Raw genomic sequence first — 18,873 nt, forward strand, 5'->3', positions numbered from 1 at the left:
TTCTTTGGGTTGTTTTTAAATTAAATCAGCTTGGGAGGTTATTAGAGAGAGGAAACCAAAAGTTGATTGGAGTGACTTGCTATGGTTTCATAATTCTATTCCCCGACATGTTATGATTGTTTGGATGGCAATGACAGGAAAACTCCCCACTAAGGATAATCTCATGATGTATGGTGTTACTTCTAATGCTAATTATTGTTTTTGTAATATGGGGCAAGAATCCTTAGATCACCTTTTCTTTGCTTGTCCATTTACTCACTTTGTGTGGTGTAATATCCTTGAGTTATCTCATTTTGGGTATTTAGTAAGACCTTGGCATGATTACATCTTATATCTTGCAAGAAGATGGAAGGGAAAAAAGCTCAAATATGCCATCGGTAAGCTTTGTTTAGGAGCTACGGTGTATTGGGTTTGGAGGGAGAGAAATAGTAGGATGTTTGGGGGAGAGTGTAAGGATATTCTTTCTATTATTGATTCTATCAAGCACATTGTGAGAGAAAGCGCTAATGGATCTTAAAAACTTCAAGGCCTCCTTCAGTAATAGGAGATTAGCAGACTCTTGGTTCATTCCTAAGGCTGTTTTCAAGTCCTATTCCTTTGATACTACTCTTGTGTGATGCTTCCGCATTTCAGCCAACATCCTTGGTGAAGATTAGAGGTTTTGGTTGAGTTCTTTGTATTCCCTGTATTTTCCTCTCTCTCTCTTTTTTTTTTTTTTTTTTTTTTTTTTTTTTTTTTTTTTTTTTTTTTGTGTGCTAGCCTTGTTCCCACCCGAGGTGTTTATCCTATGGTATGATTGTTTTGTTTTGGTTCTAGCTCTCGGATTTGTGTAGCTTTTTCCTTTTGGATGCTTTGTGCTCCCTATTGGCATGTCTCAAGGTCGGGTGGCTGTCCTTTCTTTTGGTATTGGGTTGTGTTTGGGTTAGAGTTAGTTGGTCTCTTCTTCTTACCAGTCTTTTGTTTATAAGATTGCAAAACAAAAGGAGTGGGTGTTTTTGGGCAACCTCTGTTGAGGTGTGGATTCCTTGTTTTCATTTTGTGTTGTTGCTTTGTTTAGTTGCTTAGTTTAGCAATTAGTTAATAGTTTTCATGATTACTTGATTATTTTGTGCCTAACAGAGGATGACATATATTTTTTTTTTCAATCAAAAGTGAAAAAAATTGGGTTTGCGTGAGAAAATGATTTCTCATAAAATTTTCAGTGAGATCTAAGCAAGTCTGTAAGGTCTATTTACTTGGTTGACAAAATTTCAAGCTTTATTATATTTCTTCAATTGTTGTATGCCTGGAAGTTTATAGAGACAAATGAGATTTTAATTGGATTTTGATGAAGAAGAAAAAGAAGGTGACATCTGGCCCTACTTCGAGATTGAAGATCTATTGATTATATTTCTTCAGTTGTTGTATGCCTGGAAGTTTATAAAGACAAATGAGATTTTGATCGAGATTTTAATTTGATTTTGATGAAGAAGAAGAAAAAGAATGTGAGATCTGCATCTGCTTTGAAATTGAAGGTGACAGAATTTTAGGCTTTATTCTATTTCTTCAATTGTTGGCTTTGTTGGAGATTTAGGATTTGGATTTGATCTTTTTCGAGTGAAGAATGAAGATTGAAAATGCAAAATTGGAGATTGAAGGATGCACGAAGAATAAATGGTGAAAACCGGAATAAAAATCAATTTTACCCTTTTAGGGGTTGAAAACCTGAATTTTGCCTTCGCCCGATTTTGCCCCAAAACTGATTGGACCGGCAGTCTACTACAGTGACCCGGGTCCAATCGCAAGTCATACCAGGTGAATGCATATACCTAAATTTTATGTCGGCCTAGCCCGACTTAATGGTCGATTCTCGGTCGAATCGCGGTTGAACCGGCTAGATTGGGCCACATTTTAAAACATTGGTAAAATGGTAACACATAACCATTGTACTAGTACTAGTAAAAGAGCGGTCTAGGAATGTACGATGTTATTTTTTTAATTCAAATTATTTTAGTTAATTAATTAGTATAAAAATCTTGTTTAAATATTAAAATAACTATTGAGTTTGAAATATGCTTTTTATTTTGGTTTAACTTATAACATATACTGTAAAACCTCTCTATAATCATAATATTGGGACTAACTAAATTTATTACTATAAAAAGGTTATAACTTAATAGAGGTGTAGTTACAAGAATTATTGTTTTGATAGTATGGAAATGTGTATCAAAGAGTCATTATAAAATTGAGTGATTAGATTCAACAACTTTACTACACTAATCAAATGGATATTAATATCTTCTTTAATCATCCAAATAAGCAACAAGTCGTGTATGCTTTAACTGAAGAAGAAATCATTATTGGAATTAGATAAGAAGAGGAAGGAGATAATCTTAAGGATGAATATAGTACAGAAATACCAAAAGTTTCGTACCAAAAAACTCCAAACATACAGTTAGAAATATTTTGGCTTTAACAAGAAGGTGTCCATATTGACGACTTATTACATACCCGCAAGACAAAATATATGATAACAATTCTAAAATATAAATCATTGTCTCAAACAACTTTAGATAAATATTTTATTTCATCGTAAACATTTAATGTAACATAATATATATTTTTTTATAATATACATACAATTATTACTATGTAGAGGCAAGTTCCTTAAAACGAGACATAGAGAAACTATAATTTATTACAACGTGAAATTTATTATTATATAACAGACCCAAGTTAGGACCAAATTTTTTTTAAAACTACATAGAAGTTATTCCTATATGGAATATCACTATAAAGAAGCTCTACCTGTGTTTTGTTAGTTTCAATAAAAAGTTAATAGTTACAATTACAAAATAGACTTCCTCTCACCAACGAAGAAAAATTAATTCCGTAAGCAACATAATATCGAACAATGATTTTGAAAGGAAAAAAAAATTATTAATGATGAATATTGTTTTTAGTGAGAAAATAGAAATTATTTCAATAATATATCAAAATAAATTTTTTTAACTCGAAATAAGTATATCAAAACTTTCAATATTTATAAAGAAATAACGCAGTAGATATTCAGAGGGTAGATTAAATTCTCAGTATTAGAATCTCAATAAATATGACTAGTTATGCGATAAACCATAACAATTATAGGATGATATGATAAATCCTCCATTTTCCTATAAACAATATAAGACTGACACATAAAAAACCACATTAATTATACAGAATTATTGATTAAATTAGCCATAAAAGAAATAGTTCAAGTTTAATCTAACTTTGAAATTCTTATATACAAAATAATGTTATGCAATTTTCAACAAAAATGCATTCCCGACATTAATATGAAACATACTCGGCTACAATACATGCTTATTCTACCCAATTAATGTCTAAATCTTTCAGTTTCATGATCCATTTTTCTGTATCTTGAGAAACATAAGGTTTAGATGAAATTTTACCTTCACCTTCTAAATCCATAGATGCTACATAATCAGTTTTCTTATCCTTGCCAGTATTTGCATGTCTGTTGGGGTGCCTCATCTTCAGCGATAAAAGGCGCGATACTTCATGGAGGCCTCCCCATTTCTCCAATGCGCGAGCAATGTCATAACGGCCTGCAAAATAATTTTTTGAGAAGAATGAAAAAGTAAGCAAACAGAAAAAATGAAAAGCAAAATATTGAATCACCCAGCCAAGTTGGAGCGATGAATTCATTTGATTAACTTCTATTTGAAATGTCGCAACTTGGGAGAAAAAGGTTCCTTAAAAATGAGTTTTGAGTATATTTATGCTACTATATGCAATAAAAACTTTTAGAAACAAAATTTTTCATTAATCACACTTTGAAATCCCAAGTGCCTATTTTGGCCAAAATCCCTGTGTAACAAGTACATGGCATATTGTATAGTGTCATGGTTTTATGAACAAATTTCAGACTTGACAAACTTGAGATTCACAATTCATGAACTAATTTAAGATAGCACAATGAATGATGTCATGATTGTATGAACAATTTAATACAGAAAGATCTTATGATCCAAAGTTTAATAACTGATACAGTGGATAAATATGAGAGACATTTTGATTTGAAGCGTTATAGAACTGGATATAATCACTAATACAAATTTCATTAAAAATCAGAATTCACATGTGAGAGATGATTCTTATTTTGCAAGCTATTTTGGACCTGTTTTACCAAACACTTCTAAGTGAACTTTAACATTTTAAAATTGCTTTAGATCAGCTAACGACAATCCTCTAAGACTAATTTTCTATTCAAACAATTATTCTCATGAGTATACTGTAGTATATTCAGTCTAACTAAAAGAAATTCATATGAAGCTAGCCACCTAGAATTTGATGTGACAAAGATGTAACATAAAGGAGATGCAAAAAGAGCTCTTACCAGCACGCTCAAAAGATTTTCTACTGGGCATAAATGATGGATCCATTCCCCAGCTCCTCTGGAATCGACTGATCTGAAAAATAAAAACAGTGATGTTAGAAGTTATTGCATTTAGGTCCAACTTTATTGCGTTTGACTACACCTTTCTAAAGAACATAATAAATGAAAGTGATTGTGTTAATCAAGTTGATTACAAGAAGCATTAATTCATAGGATTTCAGTAAACAGAACACCATTATTAATTCTGTAACATATAGCATTTATGTATTGGGAAAAAATCACTGCATGATATGCTCCCTGAAATACTTAATCAACTTTTAATTTATTCCCTCAATATTTCTCCATCAAGTATACTTTTTGTTAAATAAAAACAGGTACTTAATTTCTAAAATTCATTTGACCAACTTCTTAAATTGATAATATTAGCATTAATATGGGCATAAGACTTGAATACTGGAATTTTCATAATTGGTAAGGTGAATTGTTGCTTCAAAACTGACAAAAAATAAACTGCATACCTCTTCCTGTAAATTCTCAAGGTTGTCCCAGTAACCCTTTGGTTTGCGGTGCTTATAAGCTAGGGAGAGATTCATCAATGACGATACCCTTCGAAATCCACCCATGCGGGTAATGGCTTTTTCAATATCTACTCTACCATGTAAACGAAGTTGTTTTCTCATAGGCATAAATCCTTCCTGCCCATGTTCTGAAATAAATTTTAGGAGCTCAGCTTTAAGGACTTCTATGTCCCTCTGCAAACCTGGAACTCTAGGTCTTTGTTTAGATGAATTTGGACCATCTAAATTAGAAAGTTGCTTAGCTATTTCCGTATAATCAGTTTCATTGCTATTGCTGAATGAGGCAACTAATTCCTCTGATTGTCTGTCACAATATGCTTTTTCAGGGTTTTCTGCTTCCCTTTTCTCCACATAATCTCGAATAGCACATAAGTTTGATGGAAGATCTTCATAGATAACCTACAAGCTCCAAAATTCTTCTATCAATATCTTTATAAAGCTTCCTTTAAGTTGCTTCACGGCATAAATCTAAATGAAATAAACAAATAGTTTCTTCATCATAGATTTTCCATTAATATATATATAAATAAGTTCTACGACAAATTCTAATCCAAGCAGATGATGAAAGGATCTAAATGGAACACTCCGTATTAAATGCTGGTATAGAAGGAATTAAATATAATTAATTTGGGAATTGAAGGTTCACATCTATGGACTTCAAAAGAATTATAGGAAAAAATTAAAACTACGAACAACAGTCGCTTTTGATAATTAATGAAATTCCACTAAATAAACATTTGTGAACAGATGTGACAATGGTTGACATTTCAGAAATAATCTGTCAAGAATGGTAAAATTTACAAAAATAAAAATATCCCAGAATGAAGCAAATTTTGGCAATTTATTTTCATGGATTATCCGAACGTGCCCTAAAATTTGACAGAAATCCTGTACTTTCAAGTTAGCTTCAGATACACACTACATGTTTCACATTCAACTCTAACTTGTATAACAATTTATGAGCAAGACCTAATGCCCAGAATGTCACTATAACATATTATTTACATACCTCTTCCATAATAGCTTCAGAAAGCAATGAATTTTTGTGCATTTTTGACTCTACAGTGTACTTCAATAGTGTGTGATGACTACCCAGTTGTTCTAGAATCCATTTTCCCTGAAATGAGTCAAAGTCTCCCTCAACCTGCTCAAAACTAATCTCCTGCTCAAGTTGTTCACATATGTCTAGAACAACACGTGCATGAAGTACCATATACAGTAGGCCCTTGCATCCCTCCTGTACAAAGTTCTTGTAAGGTATAGGAATTTTTAACTGATAACATTATTGACATTTTAATGCAAAGACTATATATATTTGAGCTACAGAAGTCAGTATTCAACATCTGCTAGCTGAACAGAAGAAATGATGAAATGCTTGATTCTTCCATTCTCTACTGGTAAAATGATAGCAAACTTAATATAGAAATTAACAAGCAAAGAGTCTAATGAACATCAACAGGCTTAAATTACTTTTAGTTACATTCATACACATTATGAATTACTTTTGTTTACATTCATACACAATATGAAATTGACAAGAGGCCTCAATGTCTCTTGTTCAATGTATTGACTTTTGTAATCCATTAAATGGATCTTAACTTTTGTGGACAACTTTTTCACTTTCTATAATTATATCTATCAACGATATTTATATGTTTCTTCTCAATAATAATAATAATAATGTATTGACTTATTGTTTGTCTTTCTTTACTTCATACAGTTGACCAAACAAAAAGTGATCCTTCTGTTTTGTCACAATATACTGAACTTTCTTCATCAAAGTGCTCTTTCAATTCAACAAGATCTATAGTGTCATCCAATCACAACACATTTCAGCATGAAGCATACCTTCATAATCTAGACTTTGAACTTGAAAACTATTATTTGAGCTTTTGAATGCATGAGCTAAATAATCCATTACTGATTGATCAACAAATAGTTTTGCTAGACAAAAGAAAGATGACTGGCTGTATTAGGAAACTCTTCATTTTGAACTGGCCTATGCTGGCGTACAGCTTTTAGTTGGTGAGACTAGAAGCCTGTGGAAAACGTTGTTCGTCATTCACTGAACCACATAAACCAAGTTCTCATTTTATATTTGGGACTGCATGGGTTAAAACATGGACTAGTGTAGGGAAAGCACATATAATAGACCTGCCCCTCCCTTGGGTCTATTTACTGCAGCACAGGCATGCAAGTTTGCTACTTTTATAGGAATATTATCAATTGGGGGGCAATGTTTTATGTAACTAAGAAAAAAGAGACACAAGTTTCAAAATAGCTTACAATTGGAAGAAATGTTGTTAGAGATGTTAGATTTAACATTTTTAAGGGTAAAAATAGTATTTTGATAAGCGTCTAATATTTTATAATTCATATAATACTAAAAAAAATTAGTTAAAAATTAAATTCATATTAAAATAATAATAATTAAAAAATTGTTTTATTATTTTTATGATTATTAAAATATAGAAAAAGAAAAAAAAAAAGAAACGTAAGGGCCTTGGCAAGTGGCACAGCAACCAGCGTGGCCAGCGCCGCTAGCCATGTCCTGGCCTGGACTGGAGTGGCCAAACCGGGGGTTTAGGCCAGACCGTTGTCATTGCATGGCTAGCATTCTAGTCACAACTAGCTAAATCGGCTTGGGCGTGGCTAGATCGAAATAATTATTTTAATTAACATTATAATAATAATTTTGTTAATCAATTATTATAGATAAAATATCTATATGTTTCAAAATCTATATTTAAATATCAAATCGATTTTATCCAATTATTTTTACCTAGGTCTTTTTCCAAAATTTGGATTTAATAATTACTCAAACCTAGTCCTATTTATTATATAGTCTTAACCAACTAAACCCAATCCAATACTAGAAAACAATCCCCTTTGGTACGATTTGTCAAACTTGGTTAGAGTTTGAGGAAGATTACTCCAGTAATGTATCTTTGATTTCAGACATTACTTTATTTGGTTGTCAAATAATAAAATATTCTAATAATCTTCCAATACCAATAGTAATTACTGTAGGTGATATAAGGGGTTATGTGAATACTGAACCAGAGCTGTTATTAAAAGATTACCGAGGTAATCCAATTTTTATGCCAATTTTACCATTAATTAAAAAACATTTCATACACAAATATCATCATATGTCTACCAAATAACAACTAGTCCAACTATGCGAAATGACTTCTGTAACCTCAGCAATTAATTTTTTGGATAGAAATGTCGTCATTTTACATAAATTAATCTTAATTTTGTTACCATTTTACCCCCAAGTAATTAAATTTTTTGACAATAATACCCTTATTTTGAAAACTATTTATATGAATACCACCCAAAACACCTCAACCACCAAAGATGGCTATCGGCCATAGGTAACCATTGTTGGAGGTTTCCGGCAGTCGTCAGAATGGCGCACGAACAGCCGTACGCTGATCTAGCCAAAAACGACGACCAGATCCATAGTCATTTCCGGCAAGATCCATGGATATGACTGTTTACAACCATGGATTTGGCCGAAAACGACTAAATCAATGCACAACTAGTCAGATCCAACCGATCGTGTGCTGTTTTGGTGATTGTCGACAGCGTTCGACAGTGGTGCTAGCGACTGGCAGTCATTTTGGGTGGCTGGGGGTATTTTGTTAAATTTTAAACTTTTATTATAGCTGTGGTGTTTTAGTTAAATTCTCAAATGTAAGGAGTTAAAAGAAGTAGTAGTAATAATAGTAATTATTATTATTATTATTATTATTATTATTATTATTATATTGAAAAAGAAGGGCAATTTAGTAAAAGGCTTCTCTTAGAATTCTTTTATTCCCCCCTAATAGAAATAGTATAAAGCTATATTGAGGGCATTTGTGTAATTGTAATAGGGGTAAATATATATTAGGATGTATAATACATTTTTAATATGAAATATAGAAAATAGAATAATGATTTATTTATCATGGTATCAGAGCTAGAGTTTGCTACTGTTTCGTTTTCGTTCTATTTTGGCAGCCGACGATCTCTTTCTTGGTTATTATTGGAAGAGATTAGGAGAACAGATACCATTGAAAAACACACTCAGATATTATTGGAAAAGATTAGGAGAAGAAAAAAAACCGAGAAGAATCATCTGAATCAAAGGAGAAGAAACCGATCAGATGACATATGTTTGTGCTTTGTCTGATTTTGTAAGCAATCTAGTGCTAGCATTCTCCTTCTCATTGTTTATGTTGATGATATTGTGATCACAGATAGTGATAGTGATAGTGATAGTGATAGTGATGGCATTCATAGTTTCAAAGACTTTTTGGCTTCCAAATTTCACACGAAAGATTTCAACTCTTTAAGTTACTTTCTAGGAGTCGAAGTTTCTCGAAGTAGGAGAGGAATTGTCTTCTCTCAACATTAGTATGTGTTAGATTTATTGACTGAAACAGGCTTACTTGGAGCCAAACCTTGTGATACTCCTTTGGTTCCTAATGCGAAATTGAATGCTGATGAAGGAGAGGTGTTTGATGATCCAGAGTGATATAAAAGGATGGTTGGGAAATTGAATTATCTTACAGTAACCCGCCCAGTTATTACGTTCTTAATGAGTGTGGTGAGTCAATTTATGTCATCTCCCAGGACATCTCATTGGGATACGGTTCTTCATATCTTAAAATATCTCAAAAGAGCTCTTGGCTGTGGGATTCTTTACAGTTATCATGGTCATAGTAAAGTAGAAGGATTTTCATATGTGGATTGGGCAGGATCATCTGTAGCAAATGTTCTGTGACTGAATTTTGTGTCTTTGTTGGAGGAAATCTTGTTTCTTGGAAAAGTAAGAAACAACTTATTGTAGCTAGATCAAGTGTAAAATTTGAGTACTAAGCTACGACATTGGTGATGTGTGAGCTTATATGGACAAGACATCTTCTTGGAGAAAATGGAATTGGTGATCCAAGGACCATGGACTTGTGGTGTGACAACCAAACAGTCATACATATAGCAAATAATCTAGTTTTTCACAAGCGGACAAAGCATATAGAAGTGGATTGTCATTTTGCCCGAGAAAAGCTTGAACAAAAATTGAGTGCCACTAATCATGTTCAAACAGGGGAACAACTAGCTTATATCTTTACCAAGTCTCTAGTTGTTAAATGGGTAATCTACATTTGTAAAATGTTGGGCATGATAGATATATATGCTCCAACTTGAGGGGGAGTGATAGAAATAGTGTATAGTTATATTGAGGGCATTTGTGTAATTGTCATAGAGGTAAATATATACTAGGATGTATATTACGTTTTTAATATGAAATATAGGAAATAGAATATTGAATTATTTAACACCCCCAACCAAACATATTAATTATTTGTACCCATCAATTTATTCTAATCTAACCAAACATATATAATATAATATTTCTAGTAATCTTCAAGGTAATATATCTCCCTGGTAATCCTATCTTTTCAGTAATAAAACATTCTCAAAACCAAACGCACCCTTAGTGTTAATTTCATCAAACCTTTTGTAAGGAAAACATTATTATTATTATTATTATTAATTTTTTTATTATTATTATTATTTTTTTTTTTTTTTTTTTGTGGTAATCGTAGTGTTTGGGACAACTTACACGCACCTCTAATAATCCCTAGAGTTTTTTGAACATCTTACAAGCCCAAAGGACTAGGTAAACCACAATGTTATTATGGTAGATAAGCGTTTAAACCCAAAAACTCAAAGAAGGAAAAACATTATTAGAACGGACCAACTGTAAGAATTCAATGAGTTATACCTGAAGAATGCGGACTTTGTTGTTCTCTCGCGACAAAATCTTACTGATAGCTAAATTTGGAACAAACCTACAATAAGGAATCTTATAAGGTAACAAATCAAGAAGAATAAAACTTTGTTCGGAAATTGATTAAAGAAGACTTGTTTAGCTGGTATTTTGTTGTAATTTTAAAAATATGAAGCTTATATACAACAAAAATTAGACAACAACTCTTTTAGTCCATCAATCATATATATAAATAGATAAAAATGATATCTCTAGTAATCAGTGAGAAGTGATGCCCGAATAAACATACCTCGTGCTACTCAAGATTTTTTAAAATTCTTCTATATATTTGTTCATTCATTTTTAAAATGAGATGAAAATTAGACAAAGCCAAGAGAAAAGGAACTTGACCTTTCAGGATACAATGAATGAAATGACTACACTCGGTTAAGTTTCTTTTAGCCAGGGCAAAGAGTGGAAAGATGTATATTTTGCAATTATTTCTTTGTGGACTATGATATGCAAGATGCAGTAGATCTAACTTGAATGAAGTACCTGAATACAACTCTAATGAAGGTTAAGAAAGAGTGGCTCATAAAAGAAAATGAGGATAGAAGACAATAAAATAGACAAGAGGGAGAGAGGAGATAAACTAGTAGAGTAAAAACAAGAAAAATTTAAGGGAATAACCAATTCCCGTTATCAGTATTCAGTATCAAAGCCTGCTCAAATAACAAAACTAAATTAGGAAAATAAATCTAACTAAAACAATTAATTATCTGCCTAAAACAAATTTTTTCCTAAAATAATTACTAAAACTCATTCGTAGATTCCCATCAGGAGACCTAATTTCTTCAGACCTTAATATAAAACCCATCAAAGAAACTCTGATGAGTTCCTTGAGTTTGGCTAGGTGATAAGCATATCTCTACAGAAAAGGTATCCAATGCAACAGAAGCAGCTAGTGTAAAAGAGCACAGAGATAATATGAAGTCTATGAAATTGAATAAGTAGTCTCTCTAATCTGTGTAATATTTGGGTTAAACTTAAATAGGATAATATATTACATACAGAAGACAAGGACATATCACTTACTCAGGAAGACTCTCGTATGCAGTCAAAACAGTCCAAACTTCACGAACAGGAGCTTTCACGGTTATGCTAGCAACAACACAGCGATGAACACCTCCATTTTCCTTCAGCCCAAAACCATTTTATCAGCATCAGCTAAAACAAAAATGGCCCTCCCTGAGACAGGAAGACCTGTTCATTGAAGTCTAGAGTGAATGAGTTACCAATAGGCCATCAAATCTACGAAGATGAACTTCATCAACCACACAAGGCCTATCAAGTCTGCAAACTTTTCCAAATACACCCCAATTACTATTTAAATCATTTTGAGATGGCGGCACGGAACCAAAATTGGAGTTTGCTACATGTTCCTTAAACTTTCCAGATGCCTTCTCATGCAGGGAACTATCCAAGTCTATGCCAGGTGAAGCAAGGACAGGCAAAGATATTTGACCAAAGGAATTATTTATTAATAATGTCTTCTGATTCCCTTCAAAACTTCTTTCAGCTCGGCAAGCCAAGGCTTGAAGATTCACAGGAAGATCTGATCTGATTATTCTTTCCAAAAAAATGGCTGGGAAGTTGAATCTAGGAATCACATTGACTTCATATGTTAATACGGCGGTCGTCGACCTGTCAGAAAATAAAAAGATATAAAAGGTTATCGCGTGAAGTAATTAAAAAAAATAAAAAGAAAGAAAGAATTGTACCCAGATTAATAGTTTCCAAAAAAAAAAAAATTAATTGATTAATTAAGGGTGTAAAAAAATTGAGAATACCTATAATGGATCAACCCAAAATAATAGTTATAATAATATAGAAAATAAATATACAAATGACAGAGAAAAGAGAGTTCCAGCTAGATATTGACCCCAAAGTCTTTTCGATTCAAGGTCATTTTATTCTACATATATTCTTCTCCTAATTTCATGATATCAATGTAAGGAGCCTCACAACTTTATTGTAGTCACTCCTACAAATATTTTCATTTCTATTTGGGTTTCTACTTAACCTAGCAATGCTATTTTGGATCGCTAATAAGTTGGTGCTGTAATATAAGGGTGAATAGTATGTGATATCCCTATGCAGTTAATGGTCTAATCATGAATTTTCTAGTCTTAATGGCAACTAAAGAAAAGTTATAGATGCCTTGTTCAAACTGGGATAGCTTGTTCCATAACTCTGAAAATAAAGGTACGACCATATAGGCAATTGACCAATGCAAAATACATTCACAAGCCTTCAAAATCTACTCACAGATTAAAAAAAAAAAAAAATTGAGTAGTTGTTACATGCATCACTTAGAATAGGTGCTTTAAGCTTTAAACAAAAAAATAAGTAAATGAAAGAAAAAAAAAAAAACATGTGAAACGGTTTGGAAGGACTCAACTGACCAAAAATGCTGAAATAATTTCTGGTCATGAAAAAACAAAATTAAAGACCATGCAGAGTTGCCAGTGTGTGCAGTGCAAGCAGTCAATGATGGCAGCTACAAGAACCACCAACAAGAATCTGTAGATCGAGTGGAGATCTAGTGATCTACTAGTGTTAGAGAAAGAAAGGTACGAGTTACCAGTGACCTTTTCAACCAAAAAATATGGGGGAGAATGCCATTCTCCTCTACAAGACAATGACAAGGTATCAAAATTCATGAGGCTAGACAGATTGGACAGTGCTGGATCAAGTGGTGGTCATGCTGATGATGGAGGACAGATCTGCTGAATCAGTGTCATTCAACTAGCTGTTTCAAGTTGATGGCAAAGAGGCACCAATAGTTCAAAATCTCTTCTGCATGCAACAACAGGAGAGGTTGGGTTTCTCAGGAAATTATGAGCTCGATAATTAGGAAGTGAGATTTAACAAGTGCTATTGTGTATGTTTTAGGAACTGTGGGAGGCATGAGCTTATTTTGAATGGTTTAAACACACATGGAGCGTCTATGAAGGCTACGAGAAGCTAAGGTTGATTTAGCCAAGTCTTTCTTCTATATAAATGTCTTTTCTGTTTTTATATATAAAATTTAAAAAAAAAAATTAAGGTTGATTTAAGGTAAGTCTTTCTCCTATAAAAATACCTTTTCCGTTTTTATACAAACTATATATATTTTATTGAAAGAAAAATAAAAGTGGGATGGACAGACAGAAACAAGAAAGTGTAAGGGAACAGTAGAATATGTCAGATTGGAAAAAATTGATTTTGAAGAGAAAAATCTATCAATTCTGCTACGTATTAATCAAAGGATATCCCAAAACAAAACTTGAAGCACATTGTTATTACAACCACAAAATCAGTGAAACAGAAAGTAGAAATCTACTCTTAATAAGTAAAAACAAGCCAGTGAGATAGTTGGAATGATAATTTTCGTTTATAATAAATTACACTTGATTTGAACATGAGTATATTGGTTCTACCTTGTACCAGATTTTATGGACCATTTGCCCTCAAACTTCTTAAAGTCACCGTCAACCATTGAAAAGCGGAGTTCCCGATCATTGGCCTGAAATATCACACAATTATTTACATTCCATGTCCACACACGTATATAACAATCAAAAAGAAATGAATGATGATAAGAGCAAAATTTCAAGGACTTGATGTCATTTACCAAACCAACAAAACGACCAAAGTAGGAAAGAGGTTTTGGGTGGTGGGGGTGTCAGATCCTCTCCTAGGAGAAAACATAACCTATCTAATCCATTTTAACTACATATTAGCAAATGGTATGAGTTCAATTATACTGGTACCTAATGGATATGATTAGAATACGATGAAGATCCAAAAAGTCAAACTAAGAAATTATGTATATGATTAGCATAACAAGAACATGACCTCTATTGTCAAAATATTATTCACTGAAGAGTCAGTGCTAAACTTCTAGTCAACCAAGGTTTGTCCAAGAAAGCATCTTCTTCTTGCATGATGCTTATGAATTGAAATTCAGTGTCCACATAAATATTGAAGAGGGGACATGCTTCAACAAAATCTCCAATGGTCAAGCCAGGCCCTAAACCAAGCCATTCATTAATAAAATTTTATAAAATTTATATTTTTCCTTGCAGTTAATCAGTTAAACTGTAGTCTAAAATTAACAAGACAAATTTGGTACATGCCTTTGATACAAATCACTAAACAGCTAAGTTTTCAGTTCATCCTTGTCAATAAGAATTGCAGTTTAATTTCTCTTAACACTTTGTCTGTTTTGAATTCAAGAAGAAAATACTACTCATGTTAGTTTAGTACAGATTAAACAGGTGAGTCTGACTACTTTAATTCTATCAGGACTGATAATCAGCTGTCATTCCCAACTCAAACATCCAAAACCCAGAGATAGTTTCTATCTCAATAACATAATTGCCACCGGATTAGAGATAACACGTCTTCCATTCATTACTAACTGCAATTTCATTGAGATTAATACTAATATGCATCTGTATAGCACCTAACGAACACTCACTACAATAAAAAAAACCTTTTGCAAGAAGCATATTGTTGCAACAGTTGACATTTAACTAAAAATAGATAAAGATCCTCTATACAAATTGCTTCTGATATTCTGATGACAACTACACAACTACTTACCCACTTAACCATAGAAATCATAAAAAATATTCTACCTTTATTAAAACTCAAAAGGGCTTAAAAGCTTTCATGTTCATCATAAAATATCATCTCATTTCTTCCATATAACACGACAGTAGATTGTGACCAACTTGTCCAGTACTCCGTCCCCTGACTAACTCTGCAATTACATTACTTCAGTTGTTCATAAGTTATCATTTTTAACTCCAAGTGCTTTGAGATATTTACTTTCAGATAAGCCTGTGTCTTTTCATTTATGTCAAGTATGCAGTCATGAATCAAAGACCAAGCATTGGCACCAAACTAAAACATGTTTTAACCATTTTAAAAAACTTTAGTTCAAATTCAGCAAAACTAAAATGGAAAAGTTGTAAAATGAGATTAAAAAAAAAAAAAAAAAAAAGGTTGACCACTGAGTTAAAACCTAAGAAGGGTGACCATCCCATATAAATACAATCAGAAATAAATGTCTACATCGCCAATTGAAACAGGCCCTCCTTGGAAATAAATTTTTTCTGTCTATACAAAAAGTGAATGCAAAACTCCTTCCCAATTTGAACAAAAGCATTTAGAATTCAGTGATATAACAGAGGAATCGAAGTTCATTCTTTCTTTTACAGCTTTTGTTCTTTTCTTCAATTCCACTCATTGAGAAAATTATATTCTGGAAAATATACAACCTTTGCTTCATCATGTTAGAACTAAAGTTGAAAAAAATGAAGTAAGAAAAGATATTCAACGAATGGAAGATGAAAATCAAGAGTTAATAGTTGAAAATCTTGTCAAATTAAAGATCACTATAGACTTTTTACACGTCTGAAGATAACCTATGTTAAACCAGGCTGAATAAGTGATTATATATTCATTATCAATTAAATTCAGAGGAGGCTCCATCAAGAAGCATATAGAGACCCAACCTACAGTGGCAACTTTCAGTGAAGCTTGCAGCTGTACCACTATTTTCACAGTCACTCACTTTATTTACTGACTGTGAGCACACTAACATGGATTCTCATGTGAGAGAAGCAACTTCAGATTATTTGATTCCATTCCTTATGCCTGCTACCATGACCGTTTCACTTTAATCAAATCGAGCAGAATATCATGTTCATCGAAATTAATTAAGCATACACCTTCCCTCCCTTGTGCTTCTACCAAGCTGCCAGAGAAGTTTGTTTGTGAACAGACTATCCTGGAGGTAAATTCATTTACACAGTTCTACAAACAGAAGTTTGCTCCAGAAAAAAAAGAAATGGATGATGGAGATGAACTGACACCAACGTTACTATGAACCTCTATCACCAAGGTTTTCATAGTATCACTCTTTCCATAACTCAAGATTACACATAGATTTTTATTAAATAATTGTTTACATTTCTGTTTTTTTTTTTTTAATTATATAGCCTTCCAACTCTGTTACTAATAATTGTATCCAGAATATTACAAGTTGCTAGGCCTAGTAGCATGGCTTGTTGACAAACAAAATGTTTTTACAATTAAAATGAGAGAAGAGAAGCAAAGCGAGTTTAAGAAGTTAACTTTAATTTCTCTTCACTAGTTTAAATGGCTCTTGAAATCTCTCTTTCCACTTGCATAATGACTAAAGTGGTGGGCTAGGAAGAAGTTGTAGCTTATATTTGTTTCCACTTTTTTCAACTTTCCCCTTGGGTTGGCATCCAAAACTTTCTAAATGCAAACACTTCAAGGGTTGACCTAATCAATCTTTACAACCAATTTCTTCGTAAAAAAGATAAAAGAACATCAAGCACAACCTTTCCCTAGATGCTTACAAGCTTATTTTCCATACTTATATACAATTTCCGAATACTCAGCGCAAAAACAAGCGAAGAGGCAGATAATGTATGAACCATAAGTCTCTCATCTAAGTCTTTGTAAATTCAAATACCAGTTCGCGCCAAAGATTAGAACTAGCACATGTATCATTCTTTTACCAATATTCAAGGGAAAAAAAAATATATCAATGAGTATGAGTTTGGGATTCTTACTGAATGAAGAAACTCTTGGAGATCCAATACTACTCGAGCTTCAATATGCCAGTATAGCGCCCTTTGCAAACCTCTCTGCTCCAACCATATCCTCCCAGGATGTGGACAAGGAATTCTCCCACTGTTTTAAATAACAATCGTTAATTATAACTCAAAATAGTGCATTCAAAGCATAATATAACAATATTCACAGACCTGGAAACAAGATTTGGGATAAAATCCGCAAGGCGTTCATAGTCGGTGAGAGCATTCCAAACAGAGTCGACATCTGCACTAACCGATATTTCGGCTTTAATTCTCCGTTCCCGCCATGAAACCACTTCAACTTCACAACGCACCTCGTTAGCTCCTTTCTCAACCCTAATCTTCCCATTACCATTTCCATTGTTATAATTACAGTTATCCTTGGAAACGTAAATTCTGCTACTGTTGAGTTTGATTCTGTTTCTTTTAAATGAGACCACGCAACATTTGCTTTTGCTTTTGCTGCGCTGAAATATTTGGAATGGAAATTCTGCAAGTATAGGTTCGTTGTTGAAGGTTGAAGCTTTGCAAGGGACGATCATGGATAGGTGAGTGGAAGAGGGACTGAGTGCTCTACTGTTACAACTACAACACAACAGTAGACCACAAGTTTTTCGTGTTAAGTTATTTCTTACAGGTTAATGAGTGGCTCGTGTCTGTCTACGGAATGTATGGTTGAAAATTATTTGGGAACAAAAAAAGCAAATCTTTTGGGGGACATTGTGGTTGGCCAAACTTTGGGGATTAAACAAAACTAACGACCTTCCTAAATTATAAACTACGTGGTTTCCTTTTTTATCTTCACTCCTCGGAGAGAGAGTTAAGTAATTGCACCAACGATTCCTTATTAAATATAGTTAAACTTTAATAAATTAATATTTTTAGAATCATAAAAAATTGTTAATTGATCGATATATTATTTAATCATATAAATTAATAAATTATTAATTTATTGAGACATTCTTTTTTTTTTTTTAATATTAAACTTAATGCAAGTACATATTATGTATAGTTAATATGATATAGAAAATAACTGTTCAAAATAACACCAACCTAGCTTATAGTTAGAAGTTAATGTGGTATAGGTAATAGCTCATAATCAATGTAGTATAAAGAATAGTTTAAAAGTCTCCTAATTGAGTCATGTATATATATAACTTTGATATATAAGGAGATTATTACTTTAAATATCAAGTGGTACCTATGTAATTTTTTTTTTTTAATGTATTATCTAATAAATTTTATGAATTATAAATTTATAACATCGGTCCCAAGTCGAGATGGACCAAAGATATTATTTAATCGAGACTATTAATTTATTGAGGCTTAACATTATCTCCTTTTTATTACAATTGGCTCTTAAAAAAGTCTACATAAGTCAAACGAGTGTAAGTAGGGGTGCTTAACGGGCCGAGCCGCTCCCGAGCTAGCTAAACTCGACTCGAGTCTAGCTCGTTAACGGCTCAGCTC

General features: G+C 32.7%; 1 protein-coding gene across 2 annotated transcripts; it reads right to left on the reverse strand.

The window, feature by feature from the left end:
• Window positions 1–3,017: 3,017 nt before the first annotated feature.
• LOC116141986 lies at window positions 3,018–18,013 on the reverse strand. Of its 2 annotated transcripts, XM_031427451.1 has the most exons (11): window positions 17,575–18,013; window positions 17,380–17,500; window positions 14,206–14,291; window positions 12,019–12,427; window positions 11,819–11,919; window positions 10,739–10,805; window positions 5,969–6,196; window positions 4,900–5,358; window positions 4,382–4,454; window positions 3,664–3,737; window positions 3,378–3,590 (listed from the first exon to the last, which is right to left on the reverse strand). In XM_031427451.1, exons 1-11 carry the CDS (start codon window positions 17,943–17,945, stop codon window positions 3,519–3,521), a joined length of 2,061 nt encoding a protein of 686 aa, XP_031283311.1. In that variant the 5' UTR covers window positions 17,946–18,013; the 3' UTR covers window positions 3,378–3,518. The 2 variants fall into 2 exon arrangements, with proteins under 2 accessions (XP_031283310.1, XP_031283311.1); XM_031427450.1 differs by lacking the exon at window positions 3,664–3,737 and having other exon boundaries at window positions 3,018–3,590; window positions 17,575–18,012.
• Window positions 18,014–18,873: the final 860 nt, after the last annotated feature.

The sequence above is a fragment of the Pistacia vera genome, unplaced genomic scaffold, assembly GCF_008641045.1.
Source record: "Pistacia vera cultivar Batoury unplaced genomic scaffold, PisVer_v2 Contig402, whole genome shotgun sequence".
In the NCBI taxonomy this organism is placed as follows: Eukaryota; Viridiplantae; Streptophyta; class Magnoliopsida; order Sapindales; family Anacardiaceae; genus Pistacia; species Pistacia vera.

Coding starts and splice junctions, on each gene's coding strand:
- LOC116141986 (XM_031427450.1), bottom strand. CDS start 17,945: ATGATCGTCCCTTGCAAAGCTTCAACCTTCAACAACGAACCTATACTT. Junction 5,359..5,968: donor CTGAAGCTATTATGGAAGAG/GTATGTAAATAA, acceptor TGGAGCTTGTAG/GTTATCTATGAAGATCTTCC. Junction 3,591..4,381: donor AAAATCTTTTGAGCGTGCTG/GTAAGAGCTCTT, acceptor ATTATTTTGCAG/GCCGTTATGACATTGCTCGC.